The sequence below is a fragment of the Panthera uncia genome (assembly GCF_023721935.1).
Source record: "Panthera uncia isolate 11264 chromosome A3 unlocalized genomic scaffold, Puncia_PCG_1.0 HiC_scaffold_11, whole genome shotgun sequence".
Lineage (NCBI taxonomy): Eukaryota > Metazoa > Chordata > Mammalia > Carnivora > Felidae > Panthera > Panthera uncia.
In genome coordinates, this window is record NW_026057578.1 from 84301497 (window position 1) to 84323986 (window position 22490).

Genomic DNA, 22490 nt, shown 5'->3' on the forward strand with positions numbered 1-22490 from the left:
GGGAGAGAGCCAAAGCATAAGAGACTGTTAAAAACTGAGAACAAACTGAGGGTTGATGGGGGGTGGGTGGGAGGGAGGGGAGGGTGGGTGATGGGTATTGAGGAGGGCACCTTTTGGGATGAACACTGGGTGTTGTATGGAAACCAATTTAACAATAAATTTCATATATTGGAAAAAAAAAAAATATATATATATATATTTCCCTTGAGGGGCACCTGGGTGGCTCAGTCAGTTAAGTGTTGGACTTCAGCTCAGGTCATGGTCTCGAGGTTTGTGAGTTCGAGCCCCACATCAGGCTCTGTGCTGACAGTGCAGAGCCTGCTTTGGATCCTCTGTCTCCCTCTCTCTCTGCCCCTTCCCTGCTCATGCTCTTTTGCTTGTGCACTCTCTCACACTCACTCTCTCTCTCTCTCTCTCAAGAAATATCTCCCTTGCTGAGGTTCCTCCATCCAGGTGAAGAGAAAGGGGTGTGAGTGTCCCAGTGACGCCTCCACTACTCAGTGTTTTCTAGTATTTACCTCTGGGAGAAGGAATGATGTCATGTCTAGTGGCTCTCTGCCTTCCCAGGGCTTCTCAAGGAAGATGCCTGTACCTACTGGGCCTTTTCGCAGCACTGTCTCAGACATGCCAAGCAAAAGAAGACTGTGAACAGCTTACCTGTTGAGCCTGCTGAGCCTGCTGCTGCTGCTGCTGCTGCTGGTAAAACGTGCCTGCAGGCTGCTGGGAAGATGGCGGTGGCTGCTGCTGCTGTGGCTGTGGCTGCTGTTGCTGCTTGAGGAAGAGTTGCTGCTGGTGCTGGGGGGTGGCCTGGGCTGGAGTGGGCAGAGCCTGGGCTGGAGTGGGAGGCGTCTGCTGTGGGGTGGGTGGAGCCTGTGGCTGCTTGGGCTGAGACTGCGGTAGAGGCTGGCTGGGTTGGGGCTGGGTTTTGGGTTGGGGAACACTGGCTAAAAGGCCAGGCTGATTGCTGGATCCTGTAATGAGAATAAACTCCATATAAAGGCCCAAAATTCTTCCAGACGAAAACGGCTTGCTTTCTCTTGCCAAAGCAATAAAGAGGGGGGTGATAAGTGGACCAACAGCCCCAAGATCCACATGCTCCTGTCTTCGCACTTCTTCTTGCTAAACTATGTGCTTCATATTTTTCAAAACAAGGTTCAGTAAGATGCCCCTGCACACAAACATGATCTTTGCACTTACTGGCATGCTTTAGGACAAAAGCATTCTTTGATGTTTTACATGTAAGTTATGCAACCCCAGTCTAGATGCCTGGCTATAAGCAGGTAACTACCAAATTCATCAAAAACAGCTTCCTAATAGGGGAAGTAATGACTAAGTTCAGTTACTTGATAATTTAGATCCTCTAAACTAAGTTATCTTATTAGAACCAGAATACCAAAACAGAGTAGTAACAGATACTTTAAGAGACAGAACATTAAAGAAACAATTCCTCTGTCAAAAAGAGGAGAGTCTTGTTTCTTTAAAAGCAAAGAGAAATATAGGAAATAAAAAGGAAGGCATGGGATGAATGACCAAGCCACAAAATCAGGACCAAGACTAGAAAAAATGAGTTATCAGGCTTCAGTGGTCATGGAGGTCCCCCACAAAATTCAGTGAGAGGATTCTCCTTTGAACAGCCACTTGCCATATAATTTCAATGGGAGCTCACCTCTTGTTCCTGAAGGCAAATCATTATTTCTTTTGTGCCTCTGAATTCCATTCCTGAAGCAAGAGTAGGCTTCCCAAGACTTGTGTAATGTCCAGGATAACAAAGAGGTGTAACAAATTTCAAACCAACCTAGTTACTGACCTGCAACCTGGGGCAGGGGCTGAACTGTGGCCCTCTTTCGAGGTGTCAAAGCTGGCTGGATGGGAAGGATTCCTGGGTTTGGCTGAGTCTGCCCAGCCTTAGGCCTCTGACGTGGTGCAATTGAAGTCTCTGTTGTGGGAATGGGATCTGTCAGTCTAGGAATGGAAAGGGGAGAAAACAGATTCGTGTTAAAGTGTGGGAAAGTGGGGGAGGGGTAGACAGAGTACTTGATAGATTGATTGGCTTTCCCATCCACACCTATCCAAATCTTCCAGATCTGCTTAACCGACATCTGCCAAAGGGTGTTCCACAGGGTATTATGTGTTACAAGATGTTATGAAGAAAGGTTTGGTGGGAAATAAGTTTTAACACACTGTTCAAAATATACCAAGCAGACTTCTTTCCAGAAGAACTTTTCACCTGTGAATGTGTATGCAGAACTTCGAAGACAGCACTATACAGAATACAATGTTTCTCTAGCTAATCTGACCTTGGGACCCTTCTAACACCATGTCAAAATAGTCTCTCTACAATAAAAAGCATGCAAATGAGTGAATCCAATAAGACAACTAAAAGGAATAAGTAAATAGTTTAAGATAAAGGATTTGGGGAATATGACACATATCTATTTCCTCCAATACACGTGTTCTTCTTCTTTCCAGGGTAATAAAATGCTTAGCTCTTGTACACATTAAATTTATACAATGTTATATGTCAAATATATTTCAATTAAAATTTTTTTTAGCTGGGAACTGGGCCACAGAGTAAAAAGCACATTGCCTAGCCTCTCTTATAATCAGGTGTGGCCAATGCATCTAAGTTTTGGCCTTACATGGGAAACCAGATTGTTACATGGTAATTTCTAGAAACCTTAAGAAATAAGTCGTGTATGCCATTTGTCTCTCTTCTTCTTTGGCTGTTCCTTCATCCTGTTGCTTGGAGCAGGGATGCCATCATCTTGGTCTGTGAGGTCACGGCCACAATCATAGAGGTGGCATGGACTACTTACCTCCAGACTTTGCTTACTTGAAAGAAAAGGTAAATGTCTATCCTACATGACCCACTATCATTTTGGACTTTCTTTAACTCACAGCCAAATCTAATCCAAATTAATACAGGGAGGACTGCTGTATGGTCTACCTGCTCCTTATGATGATGCTAAAGTTCAGATGGTAACTTCCATTCATTTAGAGCAGTCCAGGCAGCTGGCTACTACCTAACTCAGATCAGAGTAGTTGACTTTTTTTTTTTTTTTTAAACATATTTTAAGTTAAAAACATTTTTATTTTATTTTTTAAATTTTTTTAAAAGTTTATTTATTTTAGAGAGAGAGAGAGACAGAGTGAGCAGGGGAGGGGCAGAGAGAGAGGGAGACACAGAATCTGAAGCAGGCTCTAGGCTCTGAGCTATCAGCACAGAGCCTGACATGGGGCTCAAACCCATGAACTATGAGATCATCACCTGAGCCGAAGTCGGATGCTTAACTGACTGAGCCACCCAGGTGCCCCTCCAAGAATATTTTAGAGAGAGAGCACGAGCAGAGGGGAGGGGAAGAGAGAGAGAGAGAGAGAGAAAGAGAGAGAGAAAATCTTAAGCAGGCTCCATGCTCAGCACCCCAATGCAGAGCTTGATCCCACAACCCTGGGATCATGACCTGAGCCAAAATCAAGACTCAGACATTCAATCAACTAGCCACCCGGGTACATCACAGTAGTTGTCTTTTGAAAAAGCACTTTAGAGTATAACTAAAGTTAAGGCCAAAAAAGCTTCATGAATATTTCCAAAATATGTCTGGCACAGCCTCCATGAAATGCAAAGCAGGAAGCAAAGCAGCCAGCCCCATGTCCTTCCCTCTGACATATCTCCATTGTGGACCCTGAGGCTTTTCCTCTGAAATCCTGCTAGAAGGATGTTCTTGTGCGGGGTAGAGAACTGATAATATAAAAGCTATTTTATTTAGGGAGGCTGTAACCTGGGGAAGGGTAGGAGGGAAAACAGGACAGATTTGGAGAAGAGGAAAAAGGTGTAAGAAAAATACAGCCAAGGGTGAGAGAGTCAAAGAGATTTCTATAGAAACCAAATACTAAGAACCTCCACACTGGATGGATTTCTCTTAAGGGTAACATCCTAGAGATAAAGGGATTTGGAGTCAAACAAAACTATATTTGAGTTTAGCTCCCCATTAACTATGCAATAATAGGTATGTCATTTTACTTCTTCTTGCCTTGGGTCCCTTATGTGTAAAAACGAGAAAATAATACATCATGAGGCAGATGTGAACATCAAATGCATCAATGACTGTAAACCTGTTCTTAGGAACTGTAGAGTACTCAAATGTTAGTCTATATGACTTCAATGTGCTGTGAAAAAATACAGACCCTGAGGCCAGGAGCTCTGGCTCTACGTTGTCCTATCTATGTGCTTGTGAACAAATCACTTAACGTACAGAGCAGAGTATGGATGCTGAAGTTCTGGGTTTCTTACTAACCACATTGATTAACTGCCTTGGGCCACTTATAATTCGGAGTCTGTTTCCTCATCTGTAAAATGAGAACGACAACAATAACTCATAGATTCATTTCAAGGAAAATAAAGTCATCTTATTTATATAAAGAACTTGGTATGGTCTGGTACACATGATGCCTCAGTGAAGAGTGGTTACTTCAAAACTAGAGTTAGAAAGAAAAACTCACCTCTCGGGACTGGGGAGTAAATATGAGAACACAAATGAAATCATTGTAAATTATAGATAACCCAAATCTCTTGGCTGTAAGGTCTGTGTATTCTCGCAGCATTACTGAATCCATACAAACCAACAGCTTGGGCACTCTACAGCTTATAGAACAGTTTCACAGGACTGATGCATTTGCTGTTCACATCTGCCATATGATGCAGGTATTATTTTCTCCATTTTACACTCAGAGCACCACTCAAATGGTAGGTTACTGTCACTGCTATAAATGTGTGGGCTTTGCGGGAATGGATCCTTGCTTAGCCTCAGTACCCACCATATTTGGGCCTGGTGAAACATGCCCATAAACCCAAATGCTCAGCTAATCAAATCAGCCCCCAAAGAAATTTCCAGAGGTGAGCATGGCAGAGTTAGGTAAGAAAGACTACAAAATAACAACATGGATATAGTTTGCTAAGTTTGTTAAAAAGAAGTATTTTAGAGCCACATCAGCATTTATATTTATTCTATGAATATTTAAGAATGTTTTAAAATGTAGAAATTATTTTACTCTTCTATGAAAATTCACATATTCCCATGTAAGGTACCCTGTTGATAGTTTGCTGGTAATGTTTCCTTGGCATAGAAACACGGTAGAAAAAAAAAGGCATAAAACATCTCCTCGACTACCCTCAGCATTTGCCATTTGGAAGCATGGCAGCCATGAGGATATGCCCTGCAGACCTTCAACATGTAAGGGGTGCAAAGACCATGTGCCCCAGCTGCTGTGCTCCTGAAATCCACTGCCATGTTCGCTCTGAGGCCATGCTTCCCACAGGCTGCTGTCAGCCTTCGCACCCCAGTCACAGGGATATTAAAGTTGGCCTGTTTCTGGAACACCGGGACTCCTCTGGTAGCTGACCTTGGCTTGAGGATTCCCGGACACCTTTGGTGAACCTTCTTTAAATTGTGTGGCAGTTTCTAGGTCACTTCCACCCAATCTTCCTTCCTCTCTCTGGTCTAGACTTCCATTGCCTTCTGATGATTCTCCCAGCCTTCTGTGGCTCCTTCCCTAATTTCTCTCACAGCCAAATAAAATCCTAGCTTCTTCAATCCTCCCTTGGCATTTGTTTCTTCAAAGACCCCACACCCCATGGTATGTGATTAACTAAGCTCCACAAGCTCTCCTGCTGTTGTTCATGGAGTCAGTGCCTTAACCTGCACTCTCCTGATATGGCCAGGGCCACAGGAAGTAAGAAAGAAGGGGAGGTGAAGGACTAGGGTGGCGAACCAGGCTACACGAGGGTCAGGACACACGTCTAGGATCCTCTGGTACTAGCAGTATTTAAAGTCTGCTGTTGCCTCATCTCTAAATGCCCCTGTGCCTCTTCCCAAGCAAAAGAAACAGCTGCGGAGTTCTTGATTCTCTTTCAAATGTATATCACTGTGTTTCACTATGTTCCTCCCTGCACTCCCACAGAACAGTTTCTGCCTAGAAGAGACAGAACTTGCTCTCCTGCTCTGTGTGGCCTCGGGCCGCAGCAGTGTAACAGTCACAAGGCACCTTCCCTTGCCACTGTGGCAGCGGGTGCAGGACATGTGCATGCTCAGGCAGGCACTTCTTACCTGGCCTTTGGCTGGGTCTTTTTTGCAGCTGCCTCACTGGCTTTCACTGGTTCAGGAAGCTTTGCAGGAATGGGAGAGTTCTAGAAAATTGAAAGGAAACCAGAAAAGGACATTGCAGATTTCTTTATAAAAGAATAACCAGTATGACTGGGCCGATGGAAATACATGTCAGGGTGTTCCAGAGGGGCTTCCAGACCCTGATGTCTATTAGAGGGAAGGGAAGTCAACCAAAGGTAGATCGCACCAGACTCAGCCCCACTCAGGGAGGCAGCATATTGGAGAGGAGTACAGAGCAGCCTGTGTGCAGCACACTCCACCCCTGCCTCCTCCCAACCTTCTGGACCCTTCGCTTCCTTGTGCACAGCTTAGAGGTGATGTTACGAAAGGAATGGGAAAGAGATGTCTGTAACCTGTGTTAGCATTTAAGCTATCAGCTAGACCTTAGAGAAGTCAGCGCTAACCATCAGTGCACCCAGCCAGGGTTCACTCTGTCTTCTGCTTGAACGCTGGGAGAAAACCACGGCTACGACCCATCTGGTTGCTGAGCCAGTGCCTCTCACGGTGCGTGAGGCACCCCTCAACCCACAAGGCCAGTAGAACTCCTCCCAGCTGGATTCTGCGCCGGCCACCTAATACTGGCTCTCAAGGGAGTCCTATTGTCCCTGACCACATGACAACTGCGTAGTACTGCTGAGAACCAAATGGCCTGAGACTTGTGAAGTTTTTTCTTTTTTTTTAATGTTTATTTATTTGAGAAAGAGAGAGACAGTGTGAGCAGGGGAGGGGCAGAGAGAGAGGGAGACAGAATCTGAAGCAGGCTCTAGGCTCTGAGCTGTGAGCACAGAGCCCGATGCAGGGCTCGAACTCATGAACTGCAAGTTCATGACCTGAGCTGAAGTCGGACACTTAACCAACTGAGCCACCCAGGTGTCTCATGCAGCTGACTTTTTAAAAACTGGTTACCAGTCTGAATGCTTTCAATTATGTTTCAGGTTATTTAACTTTATGAATGGGGAAGGAGGACAGCAAAAGAAAAACAAGGCCATGTTGGGTTCCTGTACAGGATTCCTCATTTTAATCTGGAAACCCAACAAATGGAATACTAGCAATAGTACATATTTAGGCTTTTAGGAGGGACTGCCCATTTCCTTCATGTTTCCAGGTGGGGAGAATTTCTGCTAGAATATCTCTCCTTGCTTCTCTTCCACTCTCCAAACATTCCTCTCCCAAGAGAGGAGCATAACTTATTTGACTGATAGGACCGGGAGAAAAAAGTGAGCTTGCCTGGCTCACCTGTGCGCTCCCTCCTTTAGGGTAGAGCCTTCTCTCCAGAATCAGGCACTCCCAGCTCAGTCATGTGGATCCAATGTTAGGGAGCCTGACTGGTCAAGCTACGTTCTCTGACTCAATCTTATTAGTAATAAAGCCAATATTCTGAGTTCCGTCTGAATGATTCCCACATCTGATTCCAAATGTGGGAGTGAAAGAGGAGTGTTCTTTATCAGCACCCTCAAGCCCCCACAGTGACATCAAAAGTACACTATTGGGAAAACTGAGAAGATAATTTCAGATTAGAACTTATTTATTACGGCAGCCATTAGTAAGATGTTCAAGGGAGCTGGATTACAATATGACATGAAAAATATGCTAAGACCATAAAAAGGGTGTTTGCAAGCACTGTACTCTGAAAGCTGCTGAGTGTAGAGCTTAGGATTACTAAAGTGTAGAAAACATTCCTATGGCCTGATGTGTGTGGGGAGGGTGGTAGAAAAGGAGTGTGTTATAGGTGGCAGACAGCAGAAGCAGAATCAAGAAAGTTCTGCTGCAATAAAGGAGAAAAGGGACAAGGGACAAGAGGCTTGCGTTCCAGTAGGTATGTGGGCAAGTCCAGAGGCCTGCCTCAGGAAACCAGCCTGCCTTACCACTGCTAGGTAAATACAGTAGGCACTTGGATCTTAGTGAACTGAGGAAGTTGACAAGACAATAAGTTGGTCAATCTTCACCCAAAGTGTTCAACTCAGTCCTGAGGGAGCTTTCTCTCTCTCTCTCTCTTTTTTTTTTTTTTTTGGTGTAACTGCCTTAGTTTAAATTGCCATAGTTAAATTCTATGGGAAAATTGGGTTCTCTTTAGAGTAATTGCTTCATGCTTAGCTTTGCTTGAACACCTCCTATCAGATAAAACAAAGGACATCTATAATTGTTAAGCAGCTGGTTAACACCTCAGGAATTTTAAACAACAATTTGATAATGTTTACTTCCCCTAAAAAGCATCTTTCACATACCTGTACATTAGGAATTGGGCATTCTTTCTTGAGTAGTTTGAATGAGAAGTAGGACACCTGGTAAATATCTGGCCTTTTGTCAGGGTCTGGTTCCAACATATACCCTAAGGCAAACATATGTGAATTTACTTAATAATATTCTAATACTTATTATATTAGCTAGGAAATATAATTTCTGTTACCAAATGTTATTTTCATTTTTATTTCTCATAAAAGTCAGACAGTATAATTAGCTCTTTTCCTCCCCTCTCAGAAATGAAAGCTATAACTTCCCGAACATTTGTAACATCCACAAGAAAGTAACAAAATTTCTGAACTGTAACAAAGATACCTGAAGTTCACCTTCTGTGACTTGTGCAACAGGGACTCAAGCAAACTCTCAATATGAAAGTTACCACCTTCATATTCTGGTACCTAGGAAGTTATGGAGTCTTGCTTCTGCCTTCCTTAGTTCATGATATCTTGCTAAACAAATGATTATCCTTGATAATTATAATCAAAACTCAGTGGGTTTTTTTTTTTCACTTTCTTTTCTTCTTCCTCTTCCTCCTCCTCCTCTTCTTCTTCTTTTAGTAATCTCTACTCCTTACGTGGGGCTAGAACTCACAACCCTGAGATCAAGAATCTCATGTTCCATTGAATGAGCCAGTCAGGTGCCCTTCAAAACTCAAACTTTAAGAACTGACTATAGACATTGGGGTACAAGTGCCCCTATGCATCAGCACTCCTGTATCCCTTGGGTAAATTCCCAGCAGTGCTATTGCTGGGTCACAGGGTAAATCTATTTTTAATTTTGTGAGGAACCTCCACACTGTTTTCCAGAGTGGAGTTTGCATTCCCACCAACAGTGCAAGAGGGTTCCCGTTTCTCCACATCCTCTCCAGCATCTACAGTCTCCTGATTTGTTCATTTTAGCCACTCTGACTGGCATGAGGTGGTATCTTGGTGTGGTTTTGATTTGTATTTCCCTGATATATACACAATGGAATACTACGTGGCAATGAGAAAGAATGAAATGTGGCCTTTTGTAGCAACATGGATGGAACTGGAGAGTGTTATGCTAAGTGAAATAAGTCATACAGAGAAAGACAGATACCATATGTTTTCACTCTTATGTGGATCCTGAGAAACTTAACAGAAGACCATGGGGGAGGGGAAGGAAAAAAAAATAGTTAGAGAGGGAGACAGCCAAACCATAAGAGACTCTTAAAAACTGAGAACAAACTGAGGGTTGATGGGGGGTGGGAGGGAGGGGAGGGTGGGTGATGGGCATCGAGGAGGGCACCTGTTGGGATGAGCACTGGGTGTTGTATAGAAACAAATTTGACAATAAATTTCATATTTAAAAAAAAGAGAAAAAAATTTAAGAATTGACTTATTATTCCTTTGTTGGAGATATTAACTGGTTTCCATTCTAAAAGAAATTACAAAATAATAAACACATCTCTACTTTTACATGATCTATAGAACACTTGTTTATTTCCAGGTCCTTTAAGCTTCTGCCCTGAAGCTGGAAAAATCCCCAGGAAAAAATCTTTCTGAAGACACAGAGACAGACACATGCATACACACCAACAACAATGCAAGGCAATTTACTGTTGAAGGAATCAAATGAATGGTTTGAACACCAAGTGCAGGCAAGACTGATGAGGCTGCAGTCTTGCGGAGGACTTACAGAAGAAGCAGGGTTTGGGCTGGGCTTTGAAGGCACTAAAGCGTTTAGTCAGTCAGGGGAAAGAGGAGAAAAAGATATTCTCGATGAGAGAACAGTCTGTTTGGGCAAAAACAGACTTGAAGAAAGGCAAAAGAGTGCCCTGTTGTGAGGAAATGCAGGTGCCAGAAGGACAGAACAGATTTCCTTGTCAGGGAACACAGGGAAATAAGGCCGGGTGGGTGGGGGTGGGGAACCAGAGTATGAAGGGTCTGAAATGCCACGCTGAGAAGCTGGGCCCTACTGTAGGACCACTGACAAATCATGACGTTTACTAATAGGGACCTGACAGGGTGGCATTCTGTAAGACTGATCTCATGGTGAAGCGGTGCTCGGACGACTGAGAGGGAGGAGGGAGACAGCTGGCCAGTCCACCAGTACAGGCATGAGTTGGCCAAGTCTCTATATACCGTGGTGACAGTGATGGGAACAGAGAATGGGATGGGACCAGGAGAAACTCCAAAGAAAGAATGCTGCTTAGAAAATGGCTGACTCTTTACTCTGTCTTATGAGCCAGATCTAAACTTTAAACTTCAGTTATCCAGGCTTGAATGGTGACACCACTGATAGAAACTGAAAACAGAGGGGAACTGTGTATTGGGAGTAAATGGGCAATCACAATAAATTTTAGAACTGTGACGTTAGAGAGACCATGGAATCTTCAAGCAGTTTGTAAACTGAAATAGGTCAGAGCTTGGAAAGATGTCAGTGTCAAAGACTTGCTTTTCCCAGTATGAACGTGCTGTCCAAATGTGAAAAAAAAAATGTATTACAAAATTATCCTACCATTCTAGCATCAAATTTTGCCATTTTCTTATCTATCTCCTTCCAACCTTCATTTACGAAGCTGCAATTCTAGAACAGTAGTCCCTCCTTATCCGTGGGGGACACGGTCCAAGACCCCCAGTGGACGCCTGAAACTGCGGATAGTACTGAGTCCCATATATACTATATTTTCTCTTCTACACACACACCTATGACAAAGCTCAATTTATAAGTTAGGTACAGTCAGAGATTAACTACAATAATAAAGAAGAGCCATTTTAACAATATGCTGCAATAAAAGTTATGTGAATGTGGCCTCTCTCTCTCTCTCTCAAAACATCTCATTATACTGAACTCACCCTTCTTGTGACAGTGTGAGAGCACAACATGCCTACGTGGTGAGATGAAATGAGGTGAATGACACAGGCACAGTGACGTAACGTTAGGTTACTACTGACCTTTCTGACTAGATGTCAAAAGAAGGACCATCTGCTTCCTACTGCAGTCAACTGCGGGTAACTAAAACCGTGGAAGGCCAAACCACGGATAAGGAAGGACTACTCTAATGCTTTACCTCTGAAAACAATTCAACAACCATTAAATGCCATAGTCCATTTGTTTAAATACCCTCTCCCTCCTTTTTTTGGTTAATAAACAGAAGAAGTTGATTGATAAAATTGGCACAGTGGAATAGGTAGTCATCTCAAAGCTGTAACTATGTTTTTATTTTGGGGTTTTTTTGTTTGTTCATTTGTTTGTTTTGAGAAAAGCTGTAACTATGTTAACTTGGGTAAGTTACCTATACTGTCTCAGCCTCAGTTTCCTCATTTGTATAACGGGGATAATTATATTTACTACATAAGACTTGAAGAATTAAATAAGGTACAAGTAGGCCCTTAACAAATGTCAGGTGCTCCACCCCACATTTGCTTCTGTTTTCTTCAGTACAGCCCCACCCAGGACCCAAACTGGGTCACTCAAGATTTATAACCCAAAATGCTTAAAATTCAGATGCTGAATCCCTTGACCAATGCAAAAGGATGACAAAATATCTCTTTCACATTTGCGCACAAGGGCTTGTGCAAAGATTGCTTGTTCTGCCATCTGGTTAATGAATTAGTACATATGCTTGCTGTGACGATGCAAAAGAGTGGGGAATCTTAAAAAACATTTTAAACAAAGCGTTGAGCTTAAATGCTTGTTATCAAAATCCAGGGATTAACCTAAAGAGAGAAAAAAAACCTAGTCCCACAGAGTTATACAGTCTTAATTATGTATTCACTCCAGCCAACGCACAGCAATCATTTCAATTTGAGTTGCTTCCAGTTTTGCAGAGATGAATTTCTTATCACTTGATAGGAGTCAGCTGGACTCTTTCATACCGACTGCAAGAGAACAGAGCGGTACTGTACTGCTCAAAGCACTGTTAGGATTTCTGCTCAAGCCTAAGAGAGCTTAGATTTCTAGCAAAAAGACCTACCGCTCTAACTAGACACTGTGGTATTATCTTTGAGTGACCCACTATTATTGACTTATCTATCTTTGCATCCAACCCATCACTCCTGGGATCTAATCCCTTTGTCCCCCCAGTTCATTCCTAGAGATTGGAGATAAAAATATGAAACCAGAAACTTGAGATACTTACTAATTAGGCAGTGCATGTCTTGGGAATATCGAGAGTTATCAGGAATTGTGAAGTTTCCGTCACAAATTGCCACCTGACTCTCTCCAAATGGCAAAGTGAAGTAGCATAATTTATACAACAAACATCCAAGAGCCTAAAAAAAATAAAGCAGATTGCTACGAGTGGTTTATTTACCATAACTGCAAAGGGGTCTACTGAGACATACTGGCATCATCCACACTTACTAGCAGATATAAAAGCTATGTACTATTAACCTATTAGAAGAAACCTGAATTTAGAACTCGGCACCACTATTTAGCTGCTGAGTTACGATATTTCTACCAGCGTTACCAAATGGTGTTCCAAAAAAGAACAAGTATTTCAGTTATTTTGCTCTTAGGAACTAGTAACACATATATGAAAACCACCTAAATAACGGGCAGGTCACCTGAATAATTTTCACAGAGCTCTAAAATAATTTCCTTTGACATGCTTCACGGAGCAGTGGCAGGTCACCCCAAGAATAACTCTGAGAGATAGGGAGACAGTGATATGGTACAGTGGCCACGCTTGCTATGGCACTGCCTGGATTAGACTTGGGAATTTACAGTCAAGACTGCTGGTATCTGAGATGCGGATAGGTTAGTTGACACCTACCCAAATGTCTGCCTTCGTAGTGATGATTTTGCCACTGTACAGGTTGACCATTTCTGGTGCTCGATAGGACAGCGTTGTGTATCTACAATCAAGAGATTTGGTTTTTGTTAAATATGTCAATGCTATCGTTAAAAACCAGGGGTAGCAGAAATACTTTTTAATACATTCATGTCTATATTAATAAAGTCTAGTTCCCTGGGAGCAATCTGCAGAAGAGAGTAGGAAATAGTAGTGTAGATAAAATGAAAAGCTGTCCTGGGTACACACCCATGGCCCTTTAGAAGCAGCCCTTCTATCTGAGAGCGTGTGGCAACCCAGACGCTAAGGCACTTAAATAAACTCTAAAAGCAACTTTTCTTGGGTCCTCAAATGAAAAAATCTTCTTCTGCAAATCCTTACTGTTCGATATCATGTCTTGCTGATTTGTTTTTAAAAATAGTAATTTCCTTAAGTGTGGCTCAATGCTGATGTGTAATGCTGGCTGAGACACTGCACAACAGCGGAAAGAACAGCTGAGGTGGGAGGTGGACGAATCTCTGCTGCCGGAAGAGGAATGAAGCAAGAGTTTTCCCCTTATCTCTGGCTCAAGGAAAGAGGAGCACAAGCTCCGCTTCAAAGAGCGTCTTGGTGTGGCCAAGCATGTGACTTATGCTGCTTGAGTCTCTAAAGCCCACAGGGCACCGTGCTCTAGGTGTCCACCAGAGCCTTGGACCGGAAGTCTTCCCACCCCAGGCTTGGCTGCCAAGAGTGATGCAGGAAAGGAGACTGAGGGTCAGGATACAGGTGTGCATACTAGACTTCTGGATTATTAGTAGTATTATGGCCTGTGAAAAATCTAACACTCTTGACAATAGGGGAAAATGGGTCAGGTTCTTAACTGGAGCCAGAAATTTAAAGAAGCTTTTTCTCATGGCAGTCAGTGATTCAGTATCTGTAGAGACTTCACATTCCTACTTACCATTAATTCCATTAGATTGGTGACCTCCTTAGGAGCAAGAAGGAATACACAGCAATGCAGGGTTCAGTGAAAAGCACATCCAACTGACTGATAATATCATAGTTGTGATTCTGCTTAAAAACATCACAGTACCTCTATGGTTTGTGTACCATTCAGCTTTTTAAGGGCTGTGTGACTTAAGTCAAAATATCTATGTACAGTGACCACTGGTCCATTGATAAAGCGCTGTATGATTCCTTCATTTTACGCTATTGACCAACGCTTGCAAACCACTTCTGCAGCCTCCTCTTAAAATCAAACAATCCCACTGCCCAACACGATGCTCTGAGACAAGGGGGGCCATGACTAGCACCCTGGTCTTTCCACCCTGACCTTCTCATCCAGAAGCTGAAAGTAATGTTGCTGATCTGCAAATGGACGAAACTCCAAGAGAAGAGGAAAGGCTTACTTCTTAATCTCATCTTCTACTGCATTGACTCCCTCAGTTTGTGGATTCTGAAATTTGTTGGTGGCGCTTCCAAAGTCACACAGGACGTAGTGGCCTCGGTCATGCAAGAGGATATTTTCAACCTGAAAAACATTCCCCAACCACCCGATCCAAGATATTATTTAGTAATGCATATGAAAATCTGGTTCATAGTCACATAAATATTCTATTTCTGATAATCCCACTAATATGCACAGGAAAGTTCTTCCCCACCAAGTATCTCGCCAGGGGTCATCCCAAGTGAACAAAAAGAAAAGCACAGTAACAGGGTAAAATGAGAGTAGAGGGGGTAAATAGAGGAAAGTCCACAATGGGGAAATGAGTCCCACTTACCTAGATTTCCAGCTACATTTCTCACCTTGGCAGAAACAGTCCCAATACTTTTAAGTCTCTGTATCTTTTTTCATGCTTTTCTCTCCATCTAGAATACGCTCTATGACCTCCACCCCCTTAGCCAACTATCAATATCCCATTCATCTTCCGAACTCCAGTTCAGATGCCACCTCTTCTTTGAAGCCTTCCTCAAGCACCCACTCAGACAAATGTCACTCTTTCCCCATGGCCCTTCAGTACTTCATTCTTCCTGACGTCAGTGATTTCACTGGAGTCTTATACGTGCATATATCAATTTCTTTACTACACTAAGTTAGAATTTCCAGAATTAATAAACATTTGCTGTATTTTAGTTACTTCTCAAAGTGATTAAAGGCTTGTGGGCAAATGTCCAGTTTTCCTGTTGAAGTATTACCTTATCTTTCTGTAGATGAATTCTTTGGACAGTGAGTTAGCAGTTCCAGGTAGAAGGGAGCTTACAAAGACCAGAATCTACAGAAATCTCTGGTATCAAAGGAGTATGCCAGTGCAAGAATAACTCCAAAATAGTGCGCACTTCTGTACTCAGGATGTACTGAGTCATTTTTGGTCTAGGTGAATTGCGTTGACCGGTATGTTGGAGGACAGACCTAGCTATGCATGGGCAGTAAAATGGCGGCCAAAAAATCTTGTTGGGCCAGTAAGTCTATAGTCTCCATTGTCTTTTGTCTTCAGCCTTCCAAAGACTGATCACCTTCGGAAAACAAAGGCCAGAGTCTACTATCAGCTCCTTAAAGACAAACACCATCTCGGGGTGGCTCAGCCACCCATCTGGGTGGCTCAGTCGGGTTGGGCGTCTGACTTCGGCTCAGGTCATGATCTCACGGTTTGTGAGTTCGAGCCCTGTGTCAGGCTCTGTGCTGACAGCTCAGAGCCTGGAGCCTGCTTCGGATTCTGTGTCCGCTTCTCTCTCTGCCCCTCGCCAACTTGTGCTCTATCTTTCTATGTCTCTCAAAAAATAAATAAATGTAAAAAAAAAAAAAAAAAAAAAAGACAAGCACCATCTCTTCATTGCGTTTGTAGTCTTCTCTGCCAGTGCCTACCATTGTGCTTGGTACAGAAATGTTGGTTGAATGGTAAAGTTAAAAAAGAGGAACACATTTAATACTGTGTTTGTGTGTATGTGTGTCTGTCAGAAGCAAGATGGGAGCCACCAAATACCCAGACCCTATTACTGCACATATTGGTTCTTTAAAAAAACAAACAAACAAAAATCCGGTCAACTGTGATAGTCTCTTGTTCCAATACTCGTTTCTACCTATACTTGCTTTAATTCTCCTAAAAATTACATTATGTATTATAAAAATGTTTATAGTTTGTATCTGCTAAATCTAATACCTAAAGTCTTTGCTGCAAACTGATTCTTTTATTTGTTGTCTCTTACTCCTACTGAGTCTCACTCCTGGTACTGTTATATGAGGGGTTTTGTTACTGTTGCTGTTAACTCATGTTCCTTGGAATTCATCTGGGGGAAGCCTATGAGGCCGGAGTTTAAAGTCTATTGTTCTTCCAGAAAGGATATGCTTTTGCACCTGGGGCACTGTTAACCTACAATCACTTTAACCTAGAATTTTGACCTTGGGATTTTTAGCCACATAAGGCAGTATGAACTACGGCTATCATCTCTCATGGATATGCTCTTGTTCTCCAGAGACAAGGCTAAGGGAAGCAAATATTTCTACCATCTACAGCTTTTCAAAAACTCATCAGTTTAGGGGTGCCTGGGTGGCTGAGTCGGTTAAGCGTCCGACTTCGGCTCAGGTCACGATCTTGCGGTCTGTGAGTTCGAGCCCCGCGTTGGGCTCTGTGCTGACAGCTCAGAGCCTGGAGCCTGCTTCAGATTCTGTGTCTCCCTCTCTCTCTGACCCTCACCCGTTCATATTCTGTCTCTCTCTGTCTCAAAAATAAATAAACATTAAAAAAAAAAAAAAAACTCATCAGTTTAACCTATTTACACAAAGTAAAACAGTCAAGCTATCCTGAACATATACTCACTTTAGGAATCTAAAATAATTCCGACAAAACAATACTAATATTTCTAATCTACTTTAGAGGTTATAAACAGAACAGCTACGACTTCCTGAGCTTTTACTATTACGAGTACTACTGTACTCATCACTTTACATGGATTATCCTCATAATAATATAATAATATCCCTGTTTTACAGATGTGGAGAGTGAGACTCACAGTGATGAAGCTGGGAAGCAAACCTAGGCAATTTCATTCTAGAGAAAGGCAGGTAATTACCTTTCTTCCAGGGTAGGAAGCAGATGAATTACTCACAGTCCCCACCCGTAAGTATCCACCAACTGAGGTGGGTATGATGACTACATTTGCCCAGTGTACTGGATACAAGCTTAAGGACAGGGCTACGTTGGTCCTTTATGTTCACAAATATCCCATAATAGGAATCTAGTCAATGAGGAACCAGGTGTCTAACCACTAGCTAGGCTGCTTTGCTCAGTGTCTCGTAAACATTCCCTGTATCGCCTGGTTTATCATTTTATTCAAGTGCTCATTCTCTACCTGTCAAATCGTAGCCATTCTTCAGGGCTTTGCTCAAGTCACAAGTCCTCAGTAAAACCTTCCATGGCTATCCTACAAAATCTGCAGAACTCACTGTCCATAGGAGGAGCTGCCAAAGTAAGACCTTTGGGCCAAATACAGCCATGCCCATTGGTTACTTATCCTCTAGTCTATGGCTGCTTTTGAGCTCCAGTGGCAGAGGTGAGTAGTTGTGACAGACTATCTGGCTGACAAGCCAAAATATTTACTATCTGGTCCTTTGCAGAAGTTTGCCAACTTCTGGTCTATAATTACACTATGCCTGTGTGTCTTCTGCAATACCCAGTCAAGTATTTTATATACACCAGATACCCTTCCATCCCTTATTCAGTATCCATTAGCAGTGATCTTCCTTCCTGGTCTCACGTGAAACCATGCATCTCCCATTATATGTGTTCAGTCCCTTCCCAAATTAGTTTCTATTCTTCTAATGCTAGATCGTACATTCTAAAACACTGTTAAGTGAGTTCACATCAAAATACAAATGAGGTAGTTCCAGGGACCAAAATCACTGGGTTGGGCCAGAGGCAGTGGGGGTGGGGGTGAGGGGGTCAGCGGGAAGGAAAACTGAGTAGACAAAAGACAGAATAACGATGAGGCACATAAGGGTTTTTGTCTTGTTTTTATCCCCCTCACCTAAAAAACTCGGTTTGTATTTCTGGTTAGCTCCAGAGTGGCAGCACTCAGCAGTTATACCGTTATCAACCTTCCCATAAAGATAACATTGCACAAGACTGTATTTGCAGGAAAAGCAGTTAAAAAGTAAAGGTGTGTACAAAAGTGGACCTAAAGCCAGAAATACCAACATAGGGGAAAGCCTTATCGATATCAAAGAAATACTAATGCAGGTAAGAACCATAAGCCCTGCTCCGGTGGCTCTGCAGGTTTGCTGGGAGGATCATGAGACTGCGAAGGTGAACTCGCTTAGCAGCAGCCACCTCAGCAGCGGCCACACCCTCTGCACCTTCTCAGTCTGTCCCTGTGACTTGTAACACCCGTGGAAACCTCCAAGATCAAGCTGGCCGCTGCCCTTCGTCACCACCAGCACACTTAACACAGAGCCTGGTGCGTGGCAACCACATTGGACCTGGGGGTCAGAAGAGCTCAGGGACTATTTAGATGTCTGACCTTGGACAAACCTTTAAACCTCTTTGGGCTTGTTTCTCATCTGCAAAGTACAGCTAATACTATTTCTATCATGGTTGTTATGAAGCAAGCAAGAGAATGTATGTGAGAGCAAACTATAAGTCTCCCTATATAAACCTAAGAAGTTATTACCACTCATTTTAGAGAGACACACACACATTTGAACTCCTACTATATGCCAAGTAGCTTCTGGAGATAAAGTTATGAACAAATCCAAGTTCAGCTGCTCGTGTCGTGTAGAGTCTAGTGGAAGAGAGTAAGGGAGTAAGTATAATTGCCAGGTGGTGCTAACTGTTATAAAAAAAAAAAAGGCAACAGGTTAAATACATGTAAGGGGTAAATACTGTGCAAATGGCACAGTTGGAAAGGTCACTGGGATGAGGTGAGCAGAGACCCAAATGAAGGGCAGCCACAGACCCCCTGGGGGAAGGGCACTCTCAGAGGAGAGGAGGGAGCAGGCCTGAGGCATCTGAGGCACAGAAGCAGGCCACCTTGGCTGGGACAGTACTGTGCTGGGCACCAGTGCCACAAAGAGAACTGAGGACATGGGACTGGGCATACTAAGGGCTAGCGCCCTTGTGAATGGGGAGGCCGGATACTGCTGGGCCTTGGGGAAGTGAAGGACTTAGGTGAGTGAAACTCATAACAGAACCAAAGGCAGAGAAGCAGGAATGATGACAATAACAATAGCAATACAATAGTATCAGCAGCTAGCAGCACTCACTAGGAGGCACTTTTACCTACAGGATTTCATGAAATTCTTACAAATTCTTACAAAGTCTTATTGTCCCCAGTTAAGAGATGAGAAAGTGGAGCCCAGTTACCTAACATGCCTGAGGTCACTAGGCGGGTAGGGCAGGATGGGGCTCAGTCTGCCTGCGTGCTGAAGCTACACCCTCACCGCTGCACTGATACGCATTATGCCATCAAGGAATGAGGGCAGTTCACACCGGCAACCATGAAGGGAGAAAGAGAGAGGACCAGAGCAGCTGACAGAGGGCAGACTGAGGAAGGCCACTAGGGAGACACTCAGCAGATGGAAAGAGGTGTTTTAGGAAGGTTAGCATGGTGAGAGAGGAGAAGGGAGAACACGAGGGCGGGTGCAATTGTCTAGAGGGGAGGCGACTCAGGCCAGGTCTAGAACAGGGCCCAGAGGAATTAAGGTGGACAAGGAAGGGAGACAACCAACTGGACATTCGTGTATCATCTTCTGGAAGCTCCAGAGAACTTTCCTAGTGATCTGTTTTTGGCAAAGTCCCTTAGGATGTAAGCCTAATGGTGGTGACCACTGCTTACAATCCTACAGTCTTCCAGCTCTTTGAGGGTTTAATGCTGCTGACCTTATTTCCCAACCCATCGGCTTAAGAGGGTTATTAAAGCTGTCACTCCCAAACTCTGCTTACAGCTGTAGCTAAAAGGTCTGGAAAGCCACCTCCTACTGACCCTTCCTCTTCACATTATTCCAAACAGATATGGCATTCAGGCATTTCAATCACTAGAAATTTTGGAGGATTAGATAAATGTAGGTGTTCAAACTTGTGATTCTAAAAATGGGACAAGAATCTTCATCCTATTGTACTTCACAAAATCAAAATCTCTTTTCTGATGAAAGAGGAGACATTCGTGACTTTCTCAATCTGAATGCACTTATTAAATCTTAATCCCTTCTTAAGTGCCTGGACAGACAGCATGGTGTAACAGAGCAAAAACAAACAAACACCAAAATGGGGAGTAAAAACCCTTGGCCTTTGTTCTAGTTTGACCACAGAATTAGCTGTGCAGGTCACAGCCTTTCTGGGCAGAGGATTCCTCATTGGTAATAGGAGAGGGCTGGCTTAGGTGACCTTCCCAGCTCTATGACCCCATGATCTGCAATGATCTCTTTCTTTCCTCAGAGAGATAAAAATTAAACAAAAACAGGGAAATGATTAATATGCTAAATTATCGTATTTGAAGAAAGACCTCCAATAACGAACAGAACTTTGGTAATGGTTATTTTTATAACATAAGCTGCTTCAGGATAGGGACCGCTTTCAGTTTATTTCCCACACATAATTTGAAAGAAAGACCACACACGTGGCAGGCAGGGCAAGAGGAGCTTTTCCTCTGTTCTGCGTGTGAACAAGCAGACCCAGGGTGGCACTGACTCCACAAGGGGATCTGCAGCTGGCCTGGCCTATGCTCTTTTCCATGTCGTACTGACTTTTATTCAAGATGGTGCCTCCTCACCAAATGTAAATCTGCTTAGAGAAGCAACTACAGATCAGCAACCAGCACCTCCTCTGGCCAACAGGAGAATTAAGAACTTCTAGGCTCTGGCTACGGCTAGGACTGTAGTGGCTGGACATGAAGCTCAGAGTGTCCGAGACTACGTGATGGCAAACAACAGGTACACAGGGACTTTTTGGTCAGGCCTTAGGAGGCTGGCAGTGCGGGAGGCAAACGGACTGACTGCCCACCGGGCACATATTAGTAGAAATCAATACAATCTAATTTGCTAACCAAAACAGCTATACGGCACAGAGTATAAGATATGGGGAGTCTGGGAAACCTTCAGTCAAAACAACCAGGAGTCAATAACTGCAATTAACAGCCACAGGACTTTTTGGGAACAATCACAATCGAGGCCTCCTCCCAGGGGCCCCTATTTACATTCCCTATTTCCAAGGTAGAGCAGAAATGGAAACAAAGTCTTCTGAATCACTCCCGGCAGCCCAGCAGCAGGCCTGACGGTCTTCACCATGCATTAAAACACAACTACAGAGCCCCACAGCGTGTTGCCAGTGCTGTGCTGACTTTCAGGAGCACCGAGGAGGGTCAAGGGGTACAGGGCTACGGATGAGCTGGGAACCAGCGTGGCAGCCTCTCCTCCAATTCCACTTTGCTCCACGTTCTTCTGCTAAAATATCTCATGGACCATTCAGGGCAGCGAAGAAAGAGTCCGGGGCTCCTACTCCCATCCTACTTCCTGTCCCCAGGTGGACCCTGAGCTCTGTACTTCAGGCTCCTATCACTGGACGACACTTAACCAACCGCCTCACAGCAGCACTGAGATGATGGGAATGTGCAAATTAGGTAGGTTGTATTTACAGGTATGAAATGATTCATCATTGAGGCCTCATTTAATCCAGTTAAAATAAAGGAAGATTCTGTTCGAGAACACGGGATCAGCACTCTCTACAAGGGTGCTCAGTGGCCCTCTCTGCCTCCTTCCTTTGCCCTCACCTTCATGCCCTGGCAGGCACTTGCTGTGTCACAGGTGTGCCTGGAGACGGACACGCATGCTCTAAGGCCTCCTTGTCCCCTTCTCTAGGTAGCCCTCAGCATCTGCTCTCTGCCTGACATGTCCTTCGTCCTCTTTGTGACCACTTAAATCCCACAAGCCTGTAAAATCCCACTTTTCCAGAAGATCCCAACTTCCGTTACCTGGTCCCGCGACCCGATCGTACGTTAAACAGCTTGATAACTCTGCTTGTTCATCACTTTGTTCTACAAAGTTCTGTATTTCACCTGTCTCTGTTTCAAATCTAAATGTTTCATTTGTTTCATTTATATCCTGTCACCAATACCAAAGCATCTGGGAAGTAGGAACCGTATTATACCGTGTTACTGTACCCCATTCCACAGAATTATGTACTTGTACTCTGCTAGGCTCATAATACTTACTGAAATGTATTCTCCCTTTCCTACTAGAAAAAGGGCTGACTGTGGGTAGAGGGACACTGGAGGAGGCTATGTAAGTCTTTTGAAGTTATGTACCTATGTTCCCTTAAGCTCACTGCTTTACTACAGAAACGCCGGGATGTAAGTACCACTTT

General features: G+C 43.6%; 1 protein-coding gene across 8 annotated transcripts in view; it reads right to left on the reverse strand.

Annotated features, from left to right (window-relative positions):
* Window positions 1-22490, reverse strand: part of AAK1 (AP2 associated kinase 1) — a 180425-nt gene that overhangs the window by 51918 nt on the left and 106017 nt on the right. For all 8 annotated transcript variants that reach the window (XM_049651583.1, XM_049651587.1, XM_049651584.1 and 5 more), the window contains 7 exons: window positions 14550-14671; window positions 13144-13225; window positions 12508-12640; window positions 8387-8490; window positions 6105-6184; window positions 1808-1962; window positions 658-971 (listed from right to left, as the gene is read on the reverse strand). In XM_049651583.1, the coding sequence (XP_049507540.1) occupies window positions 658-971; window positions 1808-1962; window positions 6105-6184; window positions 8387-8490; window positions 12508-12640; window positions 13144-13225; window positions 14550-14671 (990 nt within the window). The remainder of the gene's footprint in view (window positions 1-657; window positions 972-1807; window positions 1963-6104; window positions 6185-8386; window positions 8491-12507; window positions 12641-13143; window positions 13226-14549; window positions 14672-22490) is intronic.